At 43.0% G+C, this 23,376-nt stretch overlaps 1 protein-coding gene across 1 annotated transcript in view; it reads right to left on the bottom strand.

Moving 5' to 3' along the window:
- The window catches only part of GLP1R (glucagon-like peptide 1 receptor), a 57,925-nt gene that overhangs the window by 31,389 nt on the left and 3,160 nt on the right, over positions 1-23,376 (bottom strand). Inside the window, exon 3 of the mRNA XM_009880424.1 lies at positions 360-475. Within this exon, the coding sequence (XP_009878726.1) occupies positions 360-475 (116 nt within the window). The remainder of the gene's footprint in view (positions 1-359; positions 476-23,376) is intronic.

Genomic DNA, 23,376 nt, shown 5'->3' with positions numbered 1-23,376 from the left:
TCAATTCACTGTAATGATGTGCCAATGGAAGAAAAGACAAAGGAATAATATTCGGTCACTCAGCGGGTTGGGGTGGGCTACAGTTGAACCCCCTGCACTGCACCGCAACCGGGACTACCTGGTTCGCTTCTCTTGGCTCTCATGGACATTTAAACTGGCTCTCATCTACCCTCCACGTCCCCTTTGTTGAAGGGGAGAGGCCTGATGTCCCTTCGACCATTGGGCTCACTGAAGTGAAGCACCCAGAAGGAGTTGGTAACCATTACTTTGACAGGACAAAGACGCATGGGCATCAATGACTATATTTTTCTCTCTTCTATTTTGTCCTAAACAACAACAGCAGAATAAGAGACCGAAACTCTTACCTGGTCAGAGGCCTCGCACTCAGACAGGTTCCTCCAGGGCAGGGTCGAATTCTCCTTCAGCAGCCACGTCCCCTCGGGGGTGCAAAACCGGTACACCTGCCCGTGCAGCACTGCCGGGAGCAAAACGAGCCACAGGGTTAACAGGAGGAGAAGACTGCGTAGAGCCGCCTGAGGCTGGGAGCAACTTTTCTTTCCCACCCATCGTTCTCCTGGCTGGTGGGGGGAAGCCACAGTGTTGCTGGAGAAGTGCTTCGCCCACTCCCCGCCTGCGGCAGATGCTGGTGCTGCTGGTCCGCAGGGCCAGTGAGTGGCTTGGGAGGACACGGCCGCAGAGGGATCGGGCACAGTACATCCTCCCGGACAACTGTTAACCCTACAGCAGCAAAACAAGTCCGAAATAGTTGCTGCCATCTTTATGTGGATTTTACAATATGGAGAAATTCCAGTTCACCGAAATATTAGTTTCAGAGATGCTAAGCCTCAGCTACAAAGTTCACAGGGAAAAGGTGGCACGCAAAGAGTAGATGTGCTTTATCTTTTCTAAGATCATGCAGACCCAGAGACAGAGAAACTTCAGAACAGGTATGCTAACCCAGGCTCCCCAAAACGTAAAGGCTTATACAAACATCTGTGCTACAAAATCAAGCTGTAAATCTTTGCCTAAACTACCCATGTACTCTTTTTATCCCTTCTGTCTACATGTTTGAATAACAAAACCAGCAATAAATAAAATGCCTTTCCAAAGCAGCTCGCATCTTGATCTTGTAAAAGCAGGTACGATGAAATGGTTCATAATAAAATCATATGAGACTGAAGCACCAAAGTAAAAGTACAAAGGGGAAGGAGTACTCAACCATAGTGCATCAAAAGAAACCCTCTCTCTGGTGTCTGGAGTACTGGGGAAGTCTAACAACTTTTACTGGTGTACATAAGCAACCTGGAGGTGCCCCTGTATCAGGGCATAGCTAGACTAACGATGTTGGCTGCTTTACAAAGTTTCTTACTAATCACATTACTGACCTATTCTACGTTATGAAGCTGCCCCTCAGAAAGCAGTGCCGGGTCAATCGCTCGAACCAGGGTTAGCCTCTGCCAAGGCAATGTTCGGAAAGAGACACGATGTTTTGAGGTATGAGAAACTGAGTTAGGAGAATTCAGTTCTACGTAGGTATCAAAATACCTCTCAATTACAGGTTTTGCTGAAACCCAGCCTTGCCTGCTGCAACCTCATCCTGTTGTCAGCTCCCTCATTGCTGCAAACCAGAACTCGTTAGAATTCGGCATTTCTGTTCAGTGGGAAAATATTAAAACTTATTTGAAATTATAACAATCCAGTAGGCTATTTGCATACTAGTTGACATCTGGTAATTTGCTTGATAGTTTTCAGTGGTAGACTAGTAGTAGGTACTCTAAGCAAAGAATGATCTTTTAAAAAATAATATACACATTCATATTCCAATAAGCCATTTCTAATGAGTATGCTAAATGGTATTGATAATAGTTTTGTTACGCATAGGCTATTTGCTTTTGTAATTGGTGTGCTGAATAAACCAGTAAGAGATAACATAAAGTTATCCAAGATTATATGAAAATTAAGTTATGCCTCGTGGAGGTTTTTCCTTACTATTACGGATATCTGTTGGCAAAAGTTTACACAAAACCAGAAGAGATTAGGTCAGCGCCTGCAACTTATACGTTCACATCCATTAACTGCTTATGAACATTTTGTCACCTGCTTTCATTATCTATGGTCAGCGCCAATCACTTCCTTGGGTCACAATGTCGCTACAACGTTAAGGATATCTCATCTCATGGAGGGTAGCAAGTAGGAAAGCATCATTCCCCACTCCACTCCCCCCCTCCCCCCCAAAAGTAATGGACAGCAAATTAAAGTAATCCATACAACACATGTTTGCAAAGGCAGCTCTAAGAATCAGGAATCAGTAAATACTACATATTAGAGGCCAATGAAGCTGAAGTCCAGGGGCTTAAAGTCCAGAGGGTCACAGGACTCAGAAACTCAGTCTGACTGTCAATGCGTGAGCTGTAATCAAGAAGCATTACAAGACAAAATTATTATGAGAAACAATCTCACACAAAAAGAAATTTCACAATAGTCCTGAAAAATAACAGAAAAACTTGCTGAAGAATTGATTTTTTTTTTTTTTAAAACATTATTTCACATTCTCTGGAACTTTGTGAATTTTTTTTTCCCCCCCAGTATTTCTTACTGTCAGGGTCTAATTGGGATGAAATCTTAGCGTCAGTGTATTTATTTTTCTCTCCAAATCATAGGGACACATTTTTAATTTTCTTTTTATTGATAACACTACTTTTGAAATAATGAGGAAAATCTATTGTGTGCTGAAACCTGGCATATATTGGAGAATGAGAGAGTTTACAGCAAATGAAACATGAAATTTGCCATCAGACAGAAAGACAAGGCAAATCATTTAGATATGAAGAAAAACAAATGTAACCCTATTACACTGGAAAGGAGAGTTCTTGCTACGTCTCCGAGTCACAAACCTTTAAACTGGACTGACAGCTCTTATGGACCTCTGAGTAGCCACGAACCAGCTGTGCCAGGTTGCCATAGCCTCACCACTTGCCAAAACAGTGGTGGTCAGTGCGGGACGCAGAGACACCTAAAGACCAAGTGGGCTGCCTGTATTCAGAAAGAGCCTTAAGAAGCAACAAGAATTAATCAAACCAAAAATCCAAACAGATGAGACCACATATGAGAGTGCGGGAGCGTATATATCTCTGGTCTATAGAACCATTTATCAACCAAAATGCTTATGAGATAGAAAAAGTTAAAAAAGAAAAGATTTCAAGGCAGCGTTGAGATTCTGACTGATATATGGAGAGATTCTCATGAAAGAGCTGAGAGAACGCACAAACCACAACATGAAGAGAGCACAGGGCTGATGTCCTGGGGGCTGCCAGCAACTCTCAGGAATGGGAAAACAAGTGTCACTGCTGTGGAAATATTTTCAGTTATGCGTTGAACACTGCAGAACTCACACAACCCAGCAGAGGTTTACTGCAGGGGCCCTGAAGGGCTTGGTGCTCGATACATATCACACGTAACAACCTTCATCCCCTGCAGCTGGGCACATGCGACACCATCATTGTGTAGGACCTGGGAGGCACCAGTCCATGAGGTGCTGGCATCTCAGCATATTCAGCTGCAAAAGCCCCCCAAAAAGGAAGCCCAGAGCCTCAGTCCCATGAGCCCCAGCGTTAATACGGCACTGCTGCTGCAGGATGCACCTTCTGAGCAGACTTCTCCAGAACTGCATCATCCTGCACCCACCCCTGGTTTCTCTGTTTCCTAGAAGCACAAGGCAAACAGCCTCCGTCTACTCACGCTCTGGGCAACAGGCTCCATCACAAGCAGCTGCCTGCTACTGCCCAAACACAAGAAAAGGGCTGTCAATGACTGACAGCTCAGAAGAGATGGTACCTTAACTGAACGCTCTTTGCTGGTCTTGCCTCATTGAAAAGACGGATGGAGAACAATCTCAATGCCAGAAACTGCTCTGGTGCAACTCCAAAATAAGAACCTGAAGACTTTACATCTTTTTTTGTTTTATATACAAGCTTGTCATGATTTCCGCTAGGAAGGAGTTAATTTTCTTGCTAGCAGCTGGTGTAGTGCTACATTTTGGATTTGGGATGAGAAACAGGGATGATAGCACACTAATATTTTTGGTTGTTGCTAGGCAGGCAAGGCCTTTTCTGCTCCTTACACCACCCTGCCAACGAGCAGGCTGGGAGGGCACAAGAAGTTGGGAGGAGACACAGCTGAGACAACTGACCCAAGGGATATCCCACGCCATATGATGTCATGCTCAGTATATAAAGCTGGGAAAAGAAGAAGGAGGAGGGGAGACATGTTTGGAGTGATGGCTTTTGTCCATTACGCATGATGGAGCCCTGCTTTCCTGGGGATGGCTGCACCCGCCTGCTGATGGGAACCAGTGAATAGTTTCCTTGTTTTGCTTTGCTTACATGCACAGCTTTTGCTTTACTAATTAAACAGTCTTTATCTGAACCCACAAGTTTTTCCTCACTTTTACTCTTCTGATTCTCTCCCACATCACAACCAGGGGGAGTGAGCAAGCGGCTGCGTGGTCTTAGCTGCCAGCTGGGGTTAAACCATGACAAAGCTAAATTCTCATCTTTGCTTAGTGAAAGCAGTTCCAACTAATTTCACCGGGATCCACTGGCTTTTAATCAGGGATGTTTTGATCCAAGCACTGCAAGTATCATCATTCATACTGTTCAGAGGAAAGCATGGGGCTTGCATTAAAGCTACCTACAAATGTTCTGAAAAGTGTTTTTTCACATGGACTTTTTATGACTCCCTCTCTGCACAGCTGGTCATGGCTTAGGGTGGCAAAGACCTTCAACCTCCTAAAATGAATAAAGGGATAATATTCGTACACATTCTCTCTTTGCCGTGGGCCTGATCCAAAGCTCACCAGGAATCTCATTTCCTTCAGCTTTCATATGAAGCTGCGGGTGAAAAAAAAATAAATAAAAAAAATCAGTTATTAATACATGTGGATTCAAACTAACAATGACATGCTTGGAGGTTGCCCGTGTGCCATGACAGAAAGAAGGCACACACATACATAGCTTCCCCCTCAACTGCTGAGCAGTTTCAGCTTCTTGCTTGCAGGTGGTTTAGTCAGAGGTGATTCACTTTTGCCTGTGCCTGAATTCTGCGGAGTGACTCAGGCCTTCTTACCTTTAATGCAGTGCAAATACCAAACACACAAGGATCAGCTTCAGTTCTAATAGACCAGCACGATGAACAATCTTTTTTGAAGGTTTGAGTGGGTTGCTGTCTCCTTGTTATCCTACAATAACTTTTTCCTGTCTTGTAATGCCTTTTGTTACCATATAGTCAATGTTTCAAATCACACTGATTATTACATTCTAGAATTGGCTATCATCCTCTGCAAACAAACAAATAATAAGATCTACAGCCAGTGCATAGGGAGCCTGATTTTATTTAACCTGTAAGCTAAACGCATTCACTCACAAAGTTGTGCAACCTTTGGAACAGCAGTTTAATGAAGCCAGTTTATTTGAACCGTGTCAATCTCACCTCATTAGAATTACATGTTAAAATATGGATTGATGCCCAAAACTCGGTCTCTGCAAACTGATAAAAGACAGAGAGGAGAGCCCAAGAGTTAGCACTGACGTTAATAACATCTATCTAGTTCTCTGATGAGCCTGTAAATCAAATCAAATACTATATCTAGCTAAACACTTTTATACATGGACAAAATATGTTATCACATGGGCAGGAGGGCTCACAAACATTTCCTTACTAGCCCCCCTTTTACTAGAAATAAAACCGAATTAAATGATTTCTCTGCTTAAAACAACCAACCTGATCTGCATTTTACAACATCAGGGTGTCAAAGTCAGCGTGAGATTACTCACCCAACTGTCGCTGAGGATAAACAGGAACATTATTCATTGTAAAAACAAATTACAGTATGTCCTATCCAATCAATTCTATTCAGGCAGAGAGACGAGAGAATGAGAAAAAGAACAAGAGAGACCACAGTTTTGTCTAGCTGCTGTGTGTAAAGTATTATACACCTCTCCTCTGTTAATACCTCTTCTCTACTTCCAGCAGGGGAAACGTTTTGGAAAAGGTAACAATATTCTCAATAAAACAGGGACTCTATAGTGTGAGAGCATCACAACAGTCTTCAAAGCAGACTGGTTTGTTCCTGAAATGAGCAACTTGCCCTCTCTGAAGGGGACAACAATTTATCAGGATTTAGGAGGTTGCACCCCCATCAGCAGCTCTGTTCAGTTACCATTTGGCGTGCCTGGGGCACTGCTCCTGCAAGGAGCCACTCTTGGGCTGTAAAAGCTGCTGTGTAAGTGTCACTCAGCCCCAATGCTGGTGCTGCTTACAGCGAAGACATCCTGAACCCAGGAGTGGTGCACTCGCCCATGAGTGTGCAGCGGGAAGTACGACACCAGGGAGCAGCCTGATCACAGAGCCTCCGGGGAGCAGGAGGAGCTCCAGCCTGCACTACTGTCCAAGAATCGCATTTATCAAAACGTGCATTTATGCTGGGCTTACTGTCACATCGTCCGAAATTATATTACCTCAACAGGCAGTTTAACTACGAGTACTTTATTTAGTATCCCTTCCCACTATTCTTCCACCCTCGTAGTGTATTAGTCATCCAAACTCCTTTGCTTTAGCAATGATAAAAAAAAAATACACCAAAAAAATGAAAAAGAACTGCGCCTTGAAGGCAGAAAGGTTGGTGGTCACTTCAAATTCTGGCAGCAGGAAGAAAGTAATTTTCCATTATGTTCTATAGTTTAGGTGAGAGGTAGGGAAACAGATCCAAACATCCCCATCACTAGCTTCTAGCCTGAAAGATCTAAGAATCCCTCCAGTCTCTTCCAATAGAAAAAATAATTACTGCAAAGAAGAGTGACAAGAGAAGAGTCACGCATCCACATTCCTACCAAGAGATGGATGTGAACTTATCTGGACCCAACAGATACCCTTACGTGGTGGGAGGGGAGATCCAATTAAGTGGGCGCAGGCCACCCCACAGGCTGCACAAGCCCACCCTGCATGCCCTGGAAATCCTCAGTGCCCAAATCCTGTGCTTTGCTATCAAAATCACAAAGCCAGAGACTCTGCATATGAAGGTGATGCTGTCTGGCATCCCCCAAGGGATATTACCTGCATATAAATTCTTATTTAAAAATATTCATTTTGGAACAAAATTATCACGGCAAAACTAAACATTCAAGAATTAGGAAGAGTTAAGCTAAAGCTAGTTACGTGGGTTTTAGTTCCACCCGGTAACACTGTTTCTACATACACAGCCATACATTTTTCCAACAGAATCTACTGTTTTATTCAGCATAGAGGGAAATCATTTAATGGGAAATTATTCATCCTTACCACTGTAAGACGTCAAGTCATATTTAAGCATACTGAACCAAGTCTATACCAAATACAGCATTTTCTTATTTGTATGGTCCATCCAAAGACCACCAATTCAACTCCTCAATGAACAATAAATGCTATTATCTCATATGTGTACACAGATAATCCAAAAAATAAAAAGCATATTCTTAGTCACACAGTAAAGCCAGATTCATACAATAAAGAAAATCACGCAGCCACAAAATTTATTCTGCGTGGGCATTCAGTTCTCCTAGTGCAGAGCTCACCCTTGCCAGCTCTGCAATACCTTGCTTCCCTCAACGAACTCCCACAGTTAACGAGGCAATGATCCTGCAGAGAGGACCCCCCTTACTACATATCTCGCAAGCGGATCCATTCTGTATAGTGAAGGAATAAGAGATCTGTGGAAAAGTGGCAGAATATAGCTTCATAATTAAAAACTACTTGCATAATGGTGGCCAATAAAGGTTGTGTGAGCAAAGCAGACCATGCCAAATCACAAAGCATTCATTAAGTTGTAACCTTATACATCATTGGGTAGGAGTTATTATCTCATAAAAATTAAAATGTCTTCCTGAAAAACAATACCGTTTTTTAACAGAGTATTACCCTAAAAGGAGCTACACTCTCCAAGTATTTCAGCTGAGTAACTTGTATAGAGAAAAAGCTGCATTAACTATGCTAGACCACACTGAACCCTAATGCAACTTTTTGAAATAGACTTTAAAAAACAACTCATAAAAATGCACGTATGTATGTGTGCATTAGGTTTAATAGAGAGTGTTTATGAACTATAAAAAAAGATATGTGAATTAATGTAATAAAAGAAGCCTGTTTATGAAAAACAAGTATTTATGATAATGGCACAGCTTTGCGAAGGTTTGGTAAGATACCAAAAAGGACCATTAAAAGTTCTGTTCAGAATAAATAAAAGTGGGTTGGAATAAATTTATTGCAACAACAAACGTGATTGGAAGTTTAATGCAACATAAACTTGTAAAAACAGTGCTAAGAGGTTTTGTGTTTTAAAGTTATTGGATCAGTTAGTTAATGTAATTAATAGAAGTCATCTCATTACAGGATGTTAAAATGAAGCAAAAAAATATGCAATAAAAAGTTTTCTTAAAAGGCTACAAAAGACACAAGTAAAGTCGTCCCAGAGCAGAGGAAGGGATCTATTTTACTATGCTGATGCTCCAAGGACTTATAAAAATAAGCAAAAAAAAAACCCAACCCAAAATAAACAAACAAAACATGCAGACAGTGAAAGAAAAACAAGCTAAAAGAAAAGGAAACAATTAGGCAAATCATTAGCATACTGCTTGCTGAGCTAAAGCAAGGAAAAACAACTTTGAGAAACACCAACAGATAACTAGTATGTTAAATACACATAGCTAGGAGGGAGAGGGAGGTACACATGCAAATAAACATCAGTTGTTTGATGCAGCTTCTGAGCAAAACAAGAAGCTCCAGAAGATGCCAGCTAAAAACAATGCCAGGTGCTGCAACAAACTGCCAACCTTTGGCAATAGGAAAATTAGTGGTATTTAATTATCCTCAGAAACAATTGTATAAAGAACCAATGATTCAATACTACTAATTTATCATCTCTCACAAGACAGTTATAAAGATAAACCAAAAAATCCTAAACAACTGGAAGCTTTCAGCACAGGCAGCTACAAAACGTATCACAAAAAGGAACCCAGACCATCAAACCTCATTTAGAGATTACACTAATTCCACAGGTATTACCCACTATCTACAGAAAGTAAAGGAAGTGGATATTTCAAAGCAGAGCGAATACAATGAAGCATCTCATGCATTTCAAAGAGCGAAGACATACATTTTTATCGAGCAAGCTGTGCACTCTGGCATTGGCTAAAGGCTTATTACCTCTGTATACATGAGCTAAAGCATCTGAAGCTGTAAAGAAAAATTATATCAACTGGTAAAGGCTTTCCTACACACATCACTCATGCTCTCTGTAGACCTGGCATTATGGGTATAAGCTGCATCTACACGATAAGAAGTAGCACAATGCAATAAACCCCCAAACCCAGCTAGCTCAGGTGTAAGTAGAATTACAGCCCTTGATTCTACTGCTCAGGACACTGCCCTGTGCCACATCAATATAGCCACATGCTTTGCCAATGGATTTCTCTAAACAGAGAAATCCATTGGCAAAGCACGTGGCTTTGCAAGGGGATAGCGATTTTGAGTTTAAAGCTCCGTAGCATATACATCCTAAGGCTAACATTTCTCTGCCTTCCTCTCCCAAACTCATCCTCTTCTCTCTCCCTCCTCTGCCCCTCTGTCCTTTTAGCTACTGTCACAGTATTCGCCTTTCTCCCCTACTTGCATTCCCCTCCTTGGTTCTCCTCACCAGCTTTATTCCTCCAACACTCCCTGTTGCTGCAATGCTTACTTCTATGCTGCATGATCTACCTGCCCACTGCTGACCCTTCCCCCTTCCCTTTCCTATTCCTCTCTCAGTTCCTATTCTGACTTGCTGTTCTCCAAAAACACTGGAATTAAACAAAATAGCAACCTGACTCCAGCCTCTCCCATCTCCTTTGTCGCCAATCCATTCCTCAGCTGTCCTCATCACACCCCAGCACCTCCTCCAGCTCCAGCCAAGCAGTGAGGGGTGAAATCAATGAAGCACTTCTGCTCTCCAGTCTGGACCCTACTGTGGCCAGCAAGGGCACAAGAAGTCCCGCTCAGCCTCTGCGCCAAAACCACATCTGGCCCAAAAGTCAGGCAGGATTTCAGGAGAAAGGACCGCTGCTCTGCTCTCATGTGGCCTCTGGAGACTGTAGGCACAAACTCGAGAAGTCTAGGGAGCACACATAAGAATTCAAACCCACGAGCAGCAAGAGGCTTATCACCAATAACCACAGGAGCCATCTTCCTCATCCACGTGCTGAAATCACAGAACCAGAGAATGGCTTAGGTTGGAAGGGTCCTTGAAGATCATCTAGTTCCAACCCCCCTCCCATGGGCAGGGACACCTCCCACTAGACCACGTTGCTCAAAGCCCCATCCAGCCTGGCCTTGAACAGTACACCAGGGATGAGGCATCCACAACCTCTCTGGGCAACCTGTTCCAGTGCCTCACCACCTGCACAGTCAACAATTTCTTCCTATTATCTAACCTAAATTTACCTTCTTTCAGTTTAAAACTGTTACCCTTCATCCTATCACTACACTCCCTGATAAAGAGATGCCCCCTTTAAGTACCGGGAGGCTGCTATAAGGTCTCCCCAGAGCCTTCTCTTCTCCAGGATGAACAACCCTAACTCCCTCAGACTGTCTTGCACAGGAGAGGTGCTCCAGCCCTCTGTTCATCGTCGGGGTCCTCCTCTGGACTCGCTCCAAAAGGTCCATGTTCTCCTTATGTTGGGGGCTCCAGAGCTGGACATAGTACTCCAGGTGGGGTCTCACCCTAGTGAAATAGAGGGGCAGAATCACCTCCTTCGACGTGCTGGCCACACTTCTGATGGTTGGCGTTCTGGGCTGCGAGCGTGCATTGACAGCTCATGGTGAGCTTCTCATCTGCCAACACCCCTAATTCCTTCTCCTCAGGGCTGCTCTCAATCCATTCTCCACCCAGTTTGTATTTGTGCTTGGGATTGTCCTGACCCACAGGGACAAATGCAGAACAAGGTTTTGACAAAATGTTCTTGAAAAACATCAGTCTTAAAACAGAGTTCTATTGTGTTGAATGTCAGGCAAAGTTCTGCAAACCTATCAGCTCCCTAAATACAAGCTCTTACAAATAATAAAAACAGCACCAAGTGCTTTTATTATGGGAAGCATCAACTTTCCTGTCAATAATTACTGGAAGCCGCTAAAGCTGCAGAGTTATGTCTGGATTTACCTTTCCATTACAAAGCCAATCTTTACACTGACCTCTGATTCTTACCCTACAACCCAAAGTTGGGACCTACCCTGACCTAAAAATTAGAAAGTCCTACACCATTCTATTGGTAATCTTCCCCAAGTTTTTTATTCCACTTTTGTTTCCACTCAGTTTTCACTGCTTGAAAGGTATTTGGATGGACATACAATCCTTCTGACTTAAATTTGTTTTTTCCTGCCAAGGTGCAATCCTTCCTTAAATATCCACTGCCAACCCTACCTCATTTTTAAAAAGTTAGAGAGGCCCACTGTCATTCATCAGCCACTCAAAGGCAAGGTTTTCCACGTTTTTACCCATGCTTTCATTCTGTTTAAAAGAAATTGTTGATGCCCTGCTTCATTAAGCTCCAGGACAATTATCAGGCAGGTTTTGCGTGTGGAAGCCAGTTTTTTTGCTTTCAGAGGAAATATGCTGATGAGCACTTGATCCTTTTCTTGCTTAATTCATTTCTGTTCATTCCAATTGTCAAAAAGTAAATTAGTTCCAGAAAGGTCAGATGAGTCTGGCCGGATGCCAACCACCACTATCATTATTATTGTCATTGAACTAGTCATGTAACCAGGTTCTCTCATAAACATGCTGCCCAGAAAAACTTTGTTCTTATTCAAAGAAAATTTAAAGCAATGTATGGGAATCCTAATAGTTAACATTTGGAGCATATTTGAGGAGATTTAGACATACTTTCAAAATTCATAGCAGGGACCTGGGTCTCTCAGGGCAAATCTAGTCTATAACACAAAACTCTCACAGGGAAAGTTACCAGCCAAATTGGTGAATGAAAAAGGGTAATACTGCAAAATAAATAAAACTGTGTACACGATTAACAAGCGCAATCATTGCATAGGTTATCACGTTTTCAAGTTAAACCTGCATTTGTGAAATGGGCATGAAAGAGAGGATGTTCTATCATTAAACTACTTACATGCAGACACCTTTTAAGTCAATCCACACTTTTTTGCATCACTATTCTGTCAAGTGAAAACGTTACAAAAAATTCAAATTCATAGCAAACACAAAGCTAATAACTTCAAGAGGTATAGAGTGTGATTCACCTTTACAGAAAGTATTTACACTTCTATAGATATGTAAGAAGGTTGAGTTGTGTCTTCACCCAAATTCAATTGAGGATCCTGGGTGAAAATAGCACACTTTAAGCTCACCATCACACTAGAAGCGTATTTGGTATGTAAGAGAACACACATAGGTAGGATGCAAGAGGAGTGCTTCTCATCACACAAAGATGAACTGCCAGGGATTCCTGAAAAAGGGAGGAAGAAGCGTACTGTAGGTCATATGACTCTTCTAGCAAGTTCCTCTCCACCTATGCTGGTTTAAGATCAGGTATTTATGTTTTATCCCATCTTTGGGACTTGGGAAAATAAAAAAACCAAATCAATACTTTACTAATGGGCAACATTTAAGTAAGCCAGAAAGACAATAAGCTGTTTTCAGCAACACATTTAATTATGTAGCACACACAAGTACTATGCTTATTCAGGCCCTTAATTAGTTCAATTTACTCTTTGCTTGCTGTAATTAAAAGCTGCAAGTTCTTAAGTGCGAGTAACACGAAGAAAGATTTGAGGTCCCTACATTTAACAGAGTATACCAGTACTGCAAAGAAATAGAAGTGGGCAGATAATACGTACTTCAGTTATGCAAGACCTGTAATGAGAGCATAGACCAAAGTTAAGGTCATTGGTGACCTCAAACACCTCTGTTGGAAGCTAAGCTACCTGCTAGACTAGCATGGGCAAGGCATAGAGCTAGTCCAGTAGCTTCCTTGCAGCTGGGTGTAGCGGTGTTTATTTCACACTTAAATATCTTATTCACAGTCAGATCAGCTGGGGGCAACTCCTCAAGCTGTCGCAGAACCAGGCTCAGCTCTGTCTCTGCAGAGGTGTGCCTTGATATCCTTGACATCACATCTCACGGAATGACTTTAACAAAACAAAACCGCTATACAGTTACAGCTGAAAAATTGCTGGAAAACATGCAGTCCTGCCAACTACTCTAACTCCCACAGACGCAGTCACAGCAAGCCCATATCCTACAGCAAGGCTGTCCAGCTTTTACGCTGTGTCCAGCAATGCAGAAGAGTAAATTCTTCCTAGAGGGCCTCAGGTGACCAGATCTGTACCTGACACATGAACAACATGCAGCTGCTCCCATCACCCATATATGCACCTCAGTGTCCAGCCACATGCAAAGTTTTCTTCTGTTTCTATCAGACGCTTGATGAAGAATGTCCATCATGTTCTGGCTGCAGCAGAAGCGGAATCAGATCATATAGGTTTTCATTGTCCTTAAAGGAAATCACATATCTCACCCCAGCTGAAAGTTCATAAGCCACTGCTCTGTTGCATGTACCTCAATCTGAAGTTAACCAGCAATTTTGTCTTAAAAAAATAAATATTTTATTTCTTTAAACAAATAGAACTAATAAAATGGAGAATGGCATTACCACATGGCCCACAACAGATGCATGTTAATAATATCTATCTGTTAATGATTTTTAAAAGTTATTTCTCCCAACAATCCCTGTATCTACCCTTGAGATGAGCAGCATATGTTCTAGAGTTCTCTGGCGTACTACCAGATGGAGACTAACAAACAGAGGCAGAGGTGAACTTGAAAGACTCTTTTTTTTTTGGTTTTTTTTTTTAAGCAAACCGAGATTGTCAGTTAGTTTGAGACAGCTTTTAGTGCAAGGAAGTATAAATTTTGAATTGCTTATGGGTTAGCAAATGCAAAGCAACATCTTTTTCACTGAAAAAAGGTCACACCCTCTTTCCAACATTATGGAGAGCTTTCTGGAAACTTGGTTTTATTAGAGCAGAGAAGGGAAGAAATGTAATAAATGTCTAATCCCCTTCACTGTATCCAATATTTGAAGTGAAATTTATTTTCTTGCATGTTAAAAGACTAACAGGTAGTTTAGCTATATGCTCACGTAGCCATCTGCTAACTATCTTCGTTTTAAGAAGATCTCAAACTATGGAACTGGATGATTAAACAAAAAGTGAGAGAGATTAAACCGGACAAGGTTTAATCTTGTCCCCTGAACCAAATGTTCCAGCCGTGCATATACTTCAAAACCACCTGAAGGAAAACTCTCACACAAACATCTGCTTCCTCAGCTCTAAAGCTTTCCGCAGACCCTTCTAAGAAAGCATCATTTATTGTTCCCTTTGGTCTGTCTCGCATAGGTTACAGTAGCGTTTCACCGCCCCAGCATCATTACCCATAGCAGGTCTCACAACCAAAAGTGGGCATCGTCTTTCTGTTTCTGCTTTTTGCTCGTGACACTCTGTCCCCAAACTCCCTCCCACTTTGAGCCTGAACAGTGCCCAAACACAGGCAACCCTGGGGAGAAGAAAGAGGACCAGGACAGTGGATTTAATCCTGCAGCAGAGCAGATGCCCCAGGAGTGCGGCTGCTTGGACATCAGCCCTCCATGACCATATTTGATGGGGTGGAGAGGGGGGACACTAAATCTCTTTTAGGAAAAAGCTGGCTGCAGGAGCTTTTCCAATGGCCTGCAGATGGTGGACCCCGGAGACTGGTAGGACCACATTGCTCGTGGGACAACACTTGAGCAAGACTTACAGATAGATGAAGTCAGTTATATCACTCCCCCAACCCCAAACCAGGGCTTACCACCAGCCTGCTCCCCCCACCACGCTGCTGCCTGCCCAGCCTGGGAGCACACTGCTGTGGGGAAGGCATTACGCTACAGGCCACCCTCACCACCAGTCAGTGACCCAAAATCCCTGCCAAGGCAGAAGTCTACTTGTAATCCTCTCTCACCTGGGTCACAGTATGGCACATCACAGACCCAAAGCACTTGTGGCAACACCTTGGCAAACATGACAAGGCTCTCTTTTCCAGCCCTTCTCCTTAGTGGGCGCAAACAACGCCAGATGAATCTCTCGGATCCCAAAACAAAATCAATTTCAACACCTGTGTTTCTGCTGCTTGTGCAGCAGGGAATGGGATCTGCAGTATTGCTGTTCATGATACCATTACAACTGCGTAAGTCTATCATCACAGCTTTTGGGGAGGGGAAGACGCCACACAGGGGGGAAGAATTAGGGCTTGCTGCGGTCATAATTTAAACAGTAGCCAGGACTAAGCTAGACACTAATGCAGGGTGGGGACTGTGCAGACAATTTCCATCATCTCTGTTGCACCACAAGAAGGTTTGCCTATAACTTGTAGCCCTAGGGAAATTGCTTTTAAAAAGCATAAAATTCTCATGGTCACACTAGTAACCTCTGGCACTTGGCAGTTCTCTGGTAATGCCCCATTTGGGCCCAAAGCCTCATGCAGAGCCCACACCTACCTAAAGACACTGTCAGGAAAAGCACTTCTGTCACCAGAGAGGGAATGGAGAATGCTAGAAAAAGGGGCTCAAACGTAGACTACAGCAGGGGGAAATAGGAAAGAGCTGACCTGAATGTGCCCTTCCACCTAAAGTCACTCTGGAGAGCAACCCCAGTCTCCGGCTTCTGCATTACCATGTCCTCACATGAAGCTCGGTTCATGCAGTCTCTGTGACTGGCAAAACCATTGTGCGATGTACAGCTGTGGTCCCAGGTTGCCACAACACCCCTTCAACTTACTAGATTTAATCAGACTCTGACTGCATCTCTAGTAGCCAGAGGCAGCCACAAGGTTACTATCAGAGATCATCTGATATTACTGCTGGGTTATTCTGCCACCAGAAAGACTTTCAGGTCTTTCACGTTACAGGCTGAAAAGCTATGTTGTTTCCAGGGGTCCCCAGGCTGCGCTTTGCCTGGTCTGCTGGGAGAACAAAGGAGCGGGTGTCACCACTGTGACATATAACGTAGTAAAGAGAGAATAATATAGAAAATCAAGTGAATTATAAGAGACAAGTGATTCAAGCAAAGGTGAATGACAATGGAAGTTATTAGTTAAACAAAGGAAAGGATTTTAAACTAGGAGAAAGGTGGTTCTAGTGAGCATGGGGAATTACGAAGGGTTGAGGCCTCATGGTCAACAGCAGTTAAAGGCACACAAGCCATCTGGCCCTTTACCTGGCACAAGAAACATTCCGGATTTAATGAGAGCTTGGTAATTCAGGAGTCCTCCAATGGCCCGTGTATGGTCATACTGGAAGAATTCACAGTAGTACAGACAAATCATCAGGTCTTATATATCTCCATCCAGGACTGAAGAGAATCCAACGCACACCTGGAGCACAGCATCTGGTTTAGTTTCCTCCAAAGAAACCGACCCCAGAACTGCTCAAACTGACTCAGTCTCAGCAAACATGACAATCAGGGACTTCCTTCAAAATTCACTGCAATGTCAGAGCAAGATACCAATACAGATACAGACCAGCAGATAGTCAAGCCAATTCAGGTGCCAGACACCTCAAAACCAGAGACAGGTCCTAAGCCAAAACAAAAGCATTCAAAGAGTTCAGAAGATTCTGAGTGCAGATCTAAGTAACGGCCACACCTGTATTAACACAGGTTTGCAGCCAGCCTTTGCGCAGCCCAGTGCATATAGGAGCAACTGATGTGGCTACTGTTCACATAACTTTTGCCTGAAACTAGTACCCCTGGAAGGTTTTTTAATTAAAAAGGATTTAGTGCTATTAAACAATAAAATATCAGAACCCCAGAGGGGGCATAATTGCAAGATGAATTGTGCAGCTCCATGGTTTCCAAATCCACATGGTGTTACTGGCAGCTGGCCTTCAATTATAAGAAGGTAACAAGAAAAAGCACACAGCCAGTGACAGTGAGCTGAGGTGCCCGCTGTCCCTTAAAGGAATACTGCTCCCCTTGGAGGTTTCTGCACTGATTGGACTTTGAGACAGCTGCTGCCCAAGTATAATTGATAGTAGCTCACTGACTGCAATGTGGATAGCAAAACATGCAAAGTTTACCTGGTGATAACTTCAGTGCTACCAGAAACTGAGTACGCTTTCTGGGTTTTCACTAAAGGCAAGGTTTGGCCCAAGACACGAGAGACATATGGGAACAAGAGCTTCAACTCAGGCAGCCAGAAGTATGTGAAATTTGCTTTCAATAAGCTTTGGCCATGGTCCAAAATCTGTGCTGGAAACTTCACAGAACAAATCCTTCCAGCAATAACCTCCCTTCTGCTACTTCAGCATCTCCCCATAAGGACCTGCCCAATGGTGGGAGCTGTGTAAGAACAAATGGAAGCAAAACAAAGAGGTGGAGTGAAATAGCTCATACAGGTTTGAAATTGCTGTAGTTTGCTGTTTCAAAGAGTCAGGCTATTAGAAGCACAAATCCAATCTTTTCTTACCAAAAGGTTTGGGGTTTTTTTTTTTTGTTTTTTTTTTTGTTTTGTTTTTTTCCGAGGGGGGAGGTGGGGGAGGAAGGCAGGGAAGCAAGGCATGGCAGAAATTAAGCATGCGTTTGTTTTGATAATTGAGACATTTTCAACTTCATGTTTTCAAAGCACTTCAAAACACCACTTTGAAACACAAGAAATCGTCCCAAAGAGAAATTTTATGAATTTCACCTACATAATCATTAACAGAATGCTTGCGTCCACAAAAATTTGATTCCTCTCCACCTTCTGTTTACCCCATTGCCACTGCTTCTCATTGTTCCAAAGAGCTTCCCCCACCACGTGCACAAAGCTATTTTATATAGCACTAGAGGGACACAGATAACTTCATGAACTCCTACCATGTAGTTACGGCCCAGCAGTGACTGGGCTCCTCATTTTCTATGATACCAACCCCCTGCACTGTGCTGTAAGACACAGTAGCCACCTGTTTCTCATTCCAGTAACAATGGTTTAGCTTGCATCGAAGCAAAGATTACTCTAAACCTCAGCTCCTTTGGCTTCAAGTGTGATACCGAGTACCCAAATATGTATAATACCCTTATTTCATGATTTTTTGTTGGGTTAGGGCAATATTATAATGACCAATATACTTGAAGTAGATAAATGCTAATATAGCTGCAATCGCACCAATCAGGAAACGGATCTGCATGGAGGGGGAGAAGACTCAAAGGAATGAGGACCCCCCCCCGTTTCAGTTGGGTGAAGTTCCCAATCTATTTGCTGCACAGCTACACAAATGCTGAGTTTATTTAGCAATTAGATGGAAAAAAGGCCACAGTGAAGTGCCACTGAAGAAACACGTAATACACCAACCTTTGGGCCACATCCCAAAAGGGCACTGACAACTCAATGCCCATTACTTCACCACGAGTTATAAAATAAAATTCCTCTAAAAATTCAGTTTTAACTTACTTGCCTGTCACAAATCAAGTCTGTAGCAGTACAGGCATACATGGTTTCGAACATAAAATCTTAGTCTGAGGTTGCAATATTTCTTTGAACCAATTATCACAGACACATTCCCAGCCTTCAGAGTCCATCCTTGCAGACAGCATGCCAATACTGAGTTTGGCAGGGATGCTTACACATACACTAGGTAACACAACAAGAAGTCTCAGGCTCAGCATTTCCGAAGAGATCTGACACACAAGTAGGACGATATTGATTGTCTCTGCTGTATTTTATAGGCCACCTTAGCAAGCGGCACTTTCAAAAAGGGCAGAAGACAAATGTTGCCATCACATAGCGAGTGATGCTGCGAGACAAAACCTTGCAAATGCACGCGTTGCTTAGCACAAAAGACCTGCAGGCCCATCCTGCATGGATTTGCCTTGTGAAAGACTGGTTTTGAGTCTCTATATGCACACAAGTCTGAATAAACATACAGTATTGAGAACACCACTCTACGCCCAAGTTTTTCAATGAACAGACTCCCATCTCCCTACAGTTGCTCTTGTACCTTGATATAAACGAGCAATCCAAAGACCTGGAGAAAGCATTACTGCTGAGCCCCCACCCACAATGCAGGCAGTGATTGCAATGCTGCCACATTATGGAAACAAGAAGAAGGTTGTACCTCAGTGAGCACACCTCTGTGGCAGCAAATAGAGACAAGAACCTGCTAAAATCACGTGGGGTTGGACTAGTGACAGAGCACATACCTGCTGAGCAGGTAAAGAGTTCTCTGTATCATTTTCAGTTTGCCACTCTGCTAGGCACCCTGCTGAGCTACATCTGCTCTTGAGATTTACAGAAGGGCAGGCTCAAGACTGGCAGGGACTAGGATAAGAAGAGCAGGACACAAACAAGAATAAAAGCTGTTAAGACTATAAGGTTTGCAAAACCTGTAATTGATCAAGGAATGTTCCAGCATTACAGACTCTTCCCATGCAAATTTTGTTCCCCATCTCCTGTTCTCGCTGACACCACTGGAAATTTGTAACACCTGACAGTAACTAGTTACTGAGACTTATTGCATTAAAAAAATAAACAGAAACAGAGAACAACAAAACAGCCAAGATTGGATGGGGAGTCTGGAGACTTCTTAGTGCAACACCCTGCTCAGAGCAGGGTGAACTAGGGCAAGTTGCTCAGGTCCACGTCCAGTCAAGCTTTGACCATCTTCAAGGATAGAGACTCCCAAACCTCTCTGGGTCACCTGTTCCAGGTGTTTGACCAACCTCACAGTAAAATAATTATGTTTAAAGGAAATTTCCTGTATTTCAATTTGTGACAATACACATTGATAAGATCCCCCCGAGCCTTCCCTTCTCCAGGCTGAAGAATACCAGCTCTCTCAGCCCCATCTTATGAGGGACACTCCCATCCCTTAATAATCTTCATGGTCATTTGCTAGACTTGCTACTGTATGTCTATATGTGTCTCATACTGGGGAGCCCAGAACTGGACAGACCACTCCAGACGTGTCTCACCCCTCCCAGAGGAGGGAAAGGATCATCCCCTCAAGCTGCCGCTGATGCTCTTCCTCATACAGCCGAGGAAGCTGTTGGTGTTCTTTGCTTCAAGGGCACAGTGCTGCTCCTGCTGAGCTTAGTATCCACCACAGCCTTCAGGACCTTTTCTGCCAAGCTGCTTTCCACCCAGTCAGTACTGGTGCATGCAGTCCTTTTGCAGAACTTCACAGGATTCCTGTCGGCCCATTTCTTCAGCCTCCCAAAATCCTTCTGAATGGCAACACAATCATGTGGTGTTTCAGCCACTCCTCCCACTTTTGTACAGTCTACAAACTTGCTGAAGGTACACTCAGTCTCATCATCCAGATCATTAATAAAGATGTTAAACAGTATTTGCCCTACTACAAGTCCCTGGGTACACCACTAGGGACTGATTTCCAACTGGACTTTGCACTACTGACCACAACCCTATATGGCCAGCAGCTCAGCCAGTTTTGAGTTTCTCTCATTGTTTATTTGTCTAATCCACACTTCATCAGTTTGTCAATCAGAATGTTATGAGAGACAATGTCAAAAGCCTTACTAGAGTCAAGATAAACAGCACCTACTGCTCTCCCCTTATCTACCGAGCTAGTCATGTCATCATGGAAGGCTATCAGGTTCATCAAGCATGATTTCACCTTCAGAAATCCGTGCTGACTAATCCCAATCATTTTCTTGTCCTTTATGTGTTTGGAATCAGTTTTCAGGATTTACTCCATCACCTTCCTGGGGACTTATATGAGGTCAATCACCTATAGTTGCCCTGATTCTCCTCCTCGCCCTTCTTGAAGACAGTGGTGGCGATTGCTTTCTACCAGTCCCCAGAAGTCTCCCTCAATTACCATGACCTTTCAAAGGTAATCAAGTGGCCTCACAATGGTATCAACCTGTTCATTCAGCACTTGTTAATACATCTCACCAAGTCCTGTGGACTTGTATGCGTCTCGCTTAAGTGTTCCATAATCTGATCCTCCTCTACCAAGTCTAAATCTTCCTTGCTCCAAACTTTATCACTGATCTTGGGGGCCTGGGACTGCTGAAGGTAAGTTTTACCAGTAAAAGCCATGGCAAAGAAGACAGCAAGTACCTCATTCATTTCCCCATCCTTTGTCACAAGATTCTCCTGCCCCATTCAGCAGTGGATCCAAATTTTCTCTCATACCCATTTAGAAGCCCTTTTTGTTGCCCTTCACATCACTTGTCAGATTCTGTGTGGGCTTTGACTTTCCTAATCCTATCCCTGAATGATCAGCGTTTCTATATACCTCTTGGCTCACCCATCCCTGCTTCTAACTCTTCTACACTTTTTAGGGAAATGGCCAGGTCCTAGAGAGACTTGCACTCAATACTTGCTCCATTTCAGTACCCTGTCACAAGCAGTATTCAGTTTCAAGTGTTTCAATTTATTCCCCAGGGGATTTCTGGGGGCATGGTGTGAAGCTGCCCAGCAAACTTTTTTTTTTTTTTTAAACGCACTTAAAAACTTGACCTCTAATCAAAGAAATGAGTAAGCTTGGCTGAAGCACTTTGTACTTAAGGATGACCTTCACTAAACATGTTTCAAAGGTACTTCCCAAACAAGGTCTCATCTTTTCATTTTCTCCATTTTCATCAGGTGAAGAGATGGAAGCCCTGCAGTGCTAGAATCTATTTCAAGTTCCAAATAGGGGGGGCTAAACAAGAACAAGTAATAAGCATGCTTTAGTGATTACTGTAAATCACAGGGATGTCCAATTTCCTATTGCTCTAGATCTTCCATTATAAAGATGTTACCTCTTCATCGTGGCAGCCCATTAGCATTCACTTTGAACATGACTCCACAAGACATCATGAAATAGTATCAGGTCATGGTAATTCAGGCTCCTAAATTGCATACCTGGCACCAATACAAACTTCTTGTTTTATATTAGACAATGAAAGGCCTCCTTGTTCCATTCTTATTCCTCACTGATAAAACAGAGATTGAGGTATATGCACAGTATGCACAACAAATATGCACGACCAGAGGTCTAATGACTTTCTGAAGTACTTTTGCAATCCTCCCTAGCAAGGGGTTATAGAAAATGCTGTTATTCTTTTTGCTGAAACAAACACTGTTTTCAGGACAATTAATTTTTTTAAAAAACTTATTTCCAAAAGTATGAAAGATATTGCGCATTCCAGTAATTTATTAATCTGCAGTACTGTGTTAAACCTTGGCTCTCTCCAGCAGTGATGTTTCAAGAGCAGTTGGAAGTCAAATAACTGTGTCCAGGGTCTTAAAGATTGCAAGTAAACAGGTTTAGAGGAAAGTAGTTTAATCCTGTGAAGAGTTTTAGATACCCAGAAAGATTAACATTATTGGAAAAAATTCTGCAGTGCCCAATAATTTTATGTCAATTAATTTTGAGGTAAATATTAATTTCATACATTTATAAAAGCTTGTTTACCCATTCCAAAAACATAACATCTTTATTAATAATCTGAAGAGGATTAGCAAACAGCATTTTATCTTCACAGGTTATCAAATTGGCAGTTACTACCAAGACAGTTGAGGTAATACAAGAGATGTGCAGAAATTAGAAATATGGATGCAATAGGATAATATTCACCGGGTAGAATACAGAGCAATACATCAGGGGAGGAGGAGGTGGGTAAGCCATGCTAACATCGATGTTCAGCACAAACAAGACAGGAATAAAACTGCCAAGGCATGCAGGTCACTTTGGAAAGCAGGCAAGGCAGAGGAGGTAACCAAGTGGCAGCAGAACCCTGGGGACAGAAAGAGTGGAGCAGATGATCTCCCCCCGACACACCACGGGTGACCCTAAACCACTACATACACCATAATGCTGGTTCCCATCTCTTCCTCTGAAACCCTAGTATAAAAGATGCACCAAGTTAAAGTGAAAATAGCAACCCAGACTCAGCAAATTTGTTTTAGGAACTTACCTCCGAGACAAGCTTAAAGCTAGCCAGAAAGTTAAAGGGCCATGATAGTTGACCTGACGTTCCCCACCCCCCCCATCACCAAATTTGTACGTTTCCAAGCATCTCTCCTACTCAACAGTAAGAGCCATTAAGTGCTACAGCAGGTTACCGAAGGGTCCTGGACATCTGTGTCTAGCAGGTGGCAGTGGGCAGATTGCAGGGTGGCCTCTGTGAGGAGAGGCTGGAGCTGCCCCATGCTGGACACTGCCGGTTCCAGTGGACCCACCGCAGGGCATAGCTGAGCCCTTCAGCCAAGATGGTGCCACCTCAGTGGAAATGCATGTAAGATAGGGCCAAATGCTGCCTGGCAGTGAGGGGGGGGGG

Source organism: Charadrius vociferus, unplaced genomic scaffold (assembly GCF_000708025.1).
Source record: "Charadrius vociferus isolate BGI_N301 unplaced genomic scaffold, ASM70802v2 scaffold62, whole genome shotgun sequence".
NCBI classification, from domain to species: domain Eukaryota; kingdom Metazoa; phylum Chordata; class Aves; order Charadriiformes; family Charadriidae; genus Charadrius; species Charadrius vociferus.
This window is presented reverse-complemented; position numbering and strand designations above follow the sequence as displayed.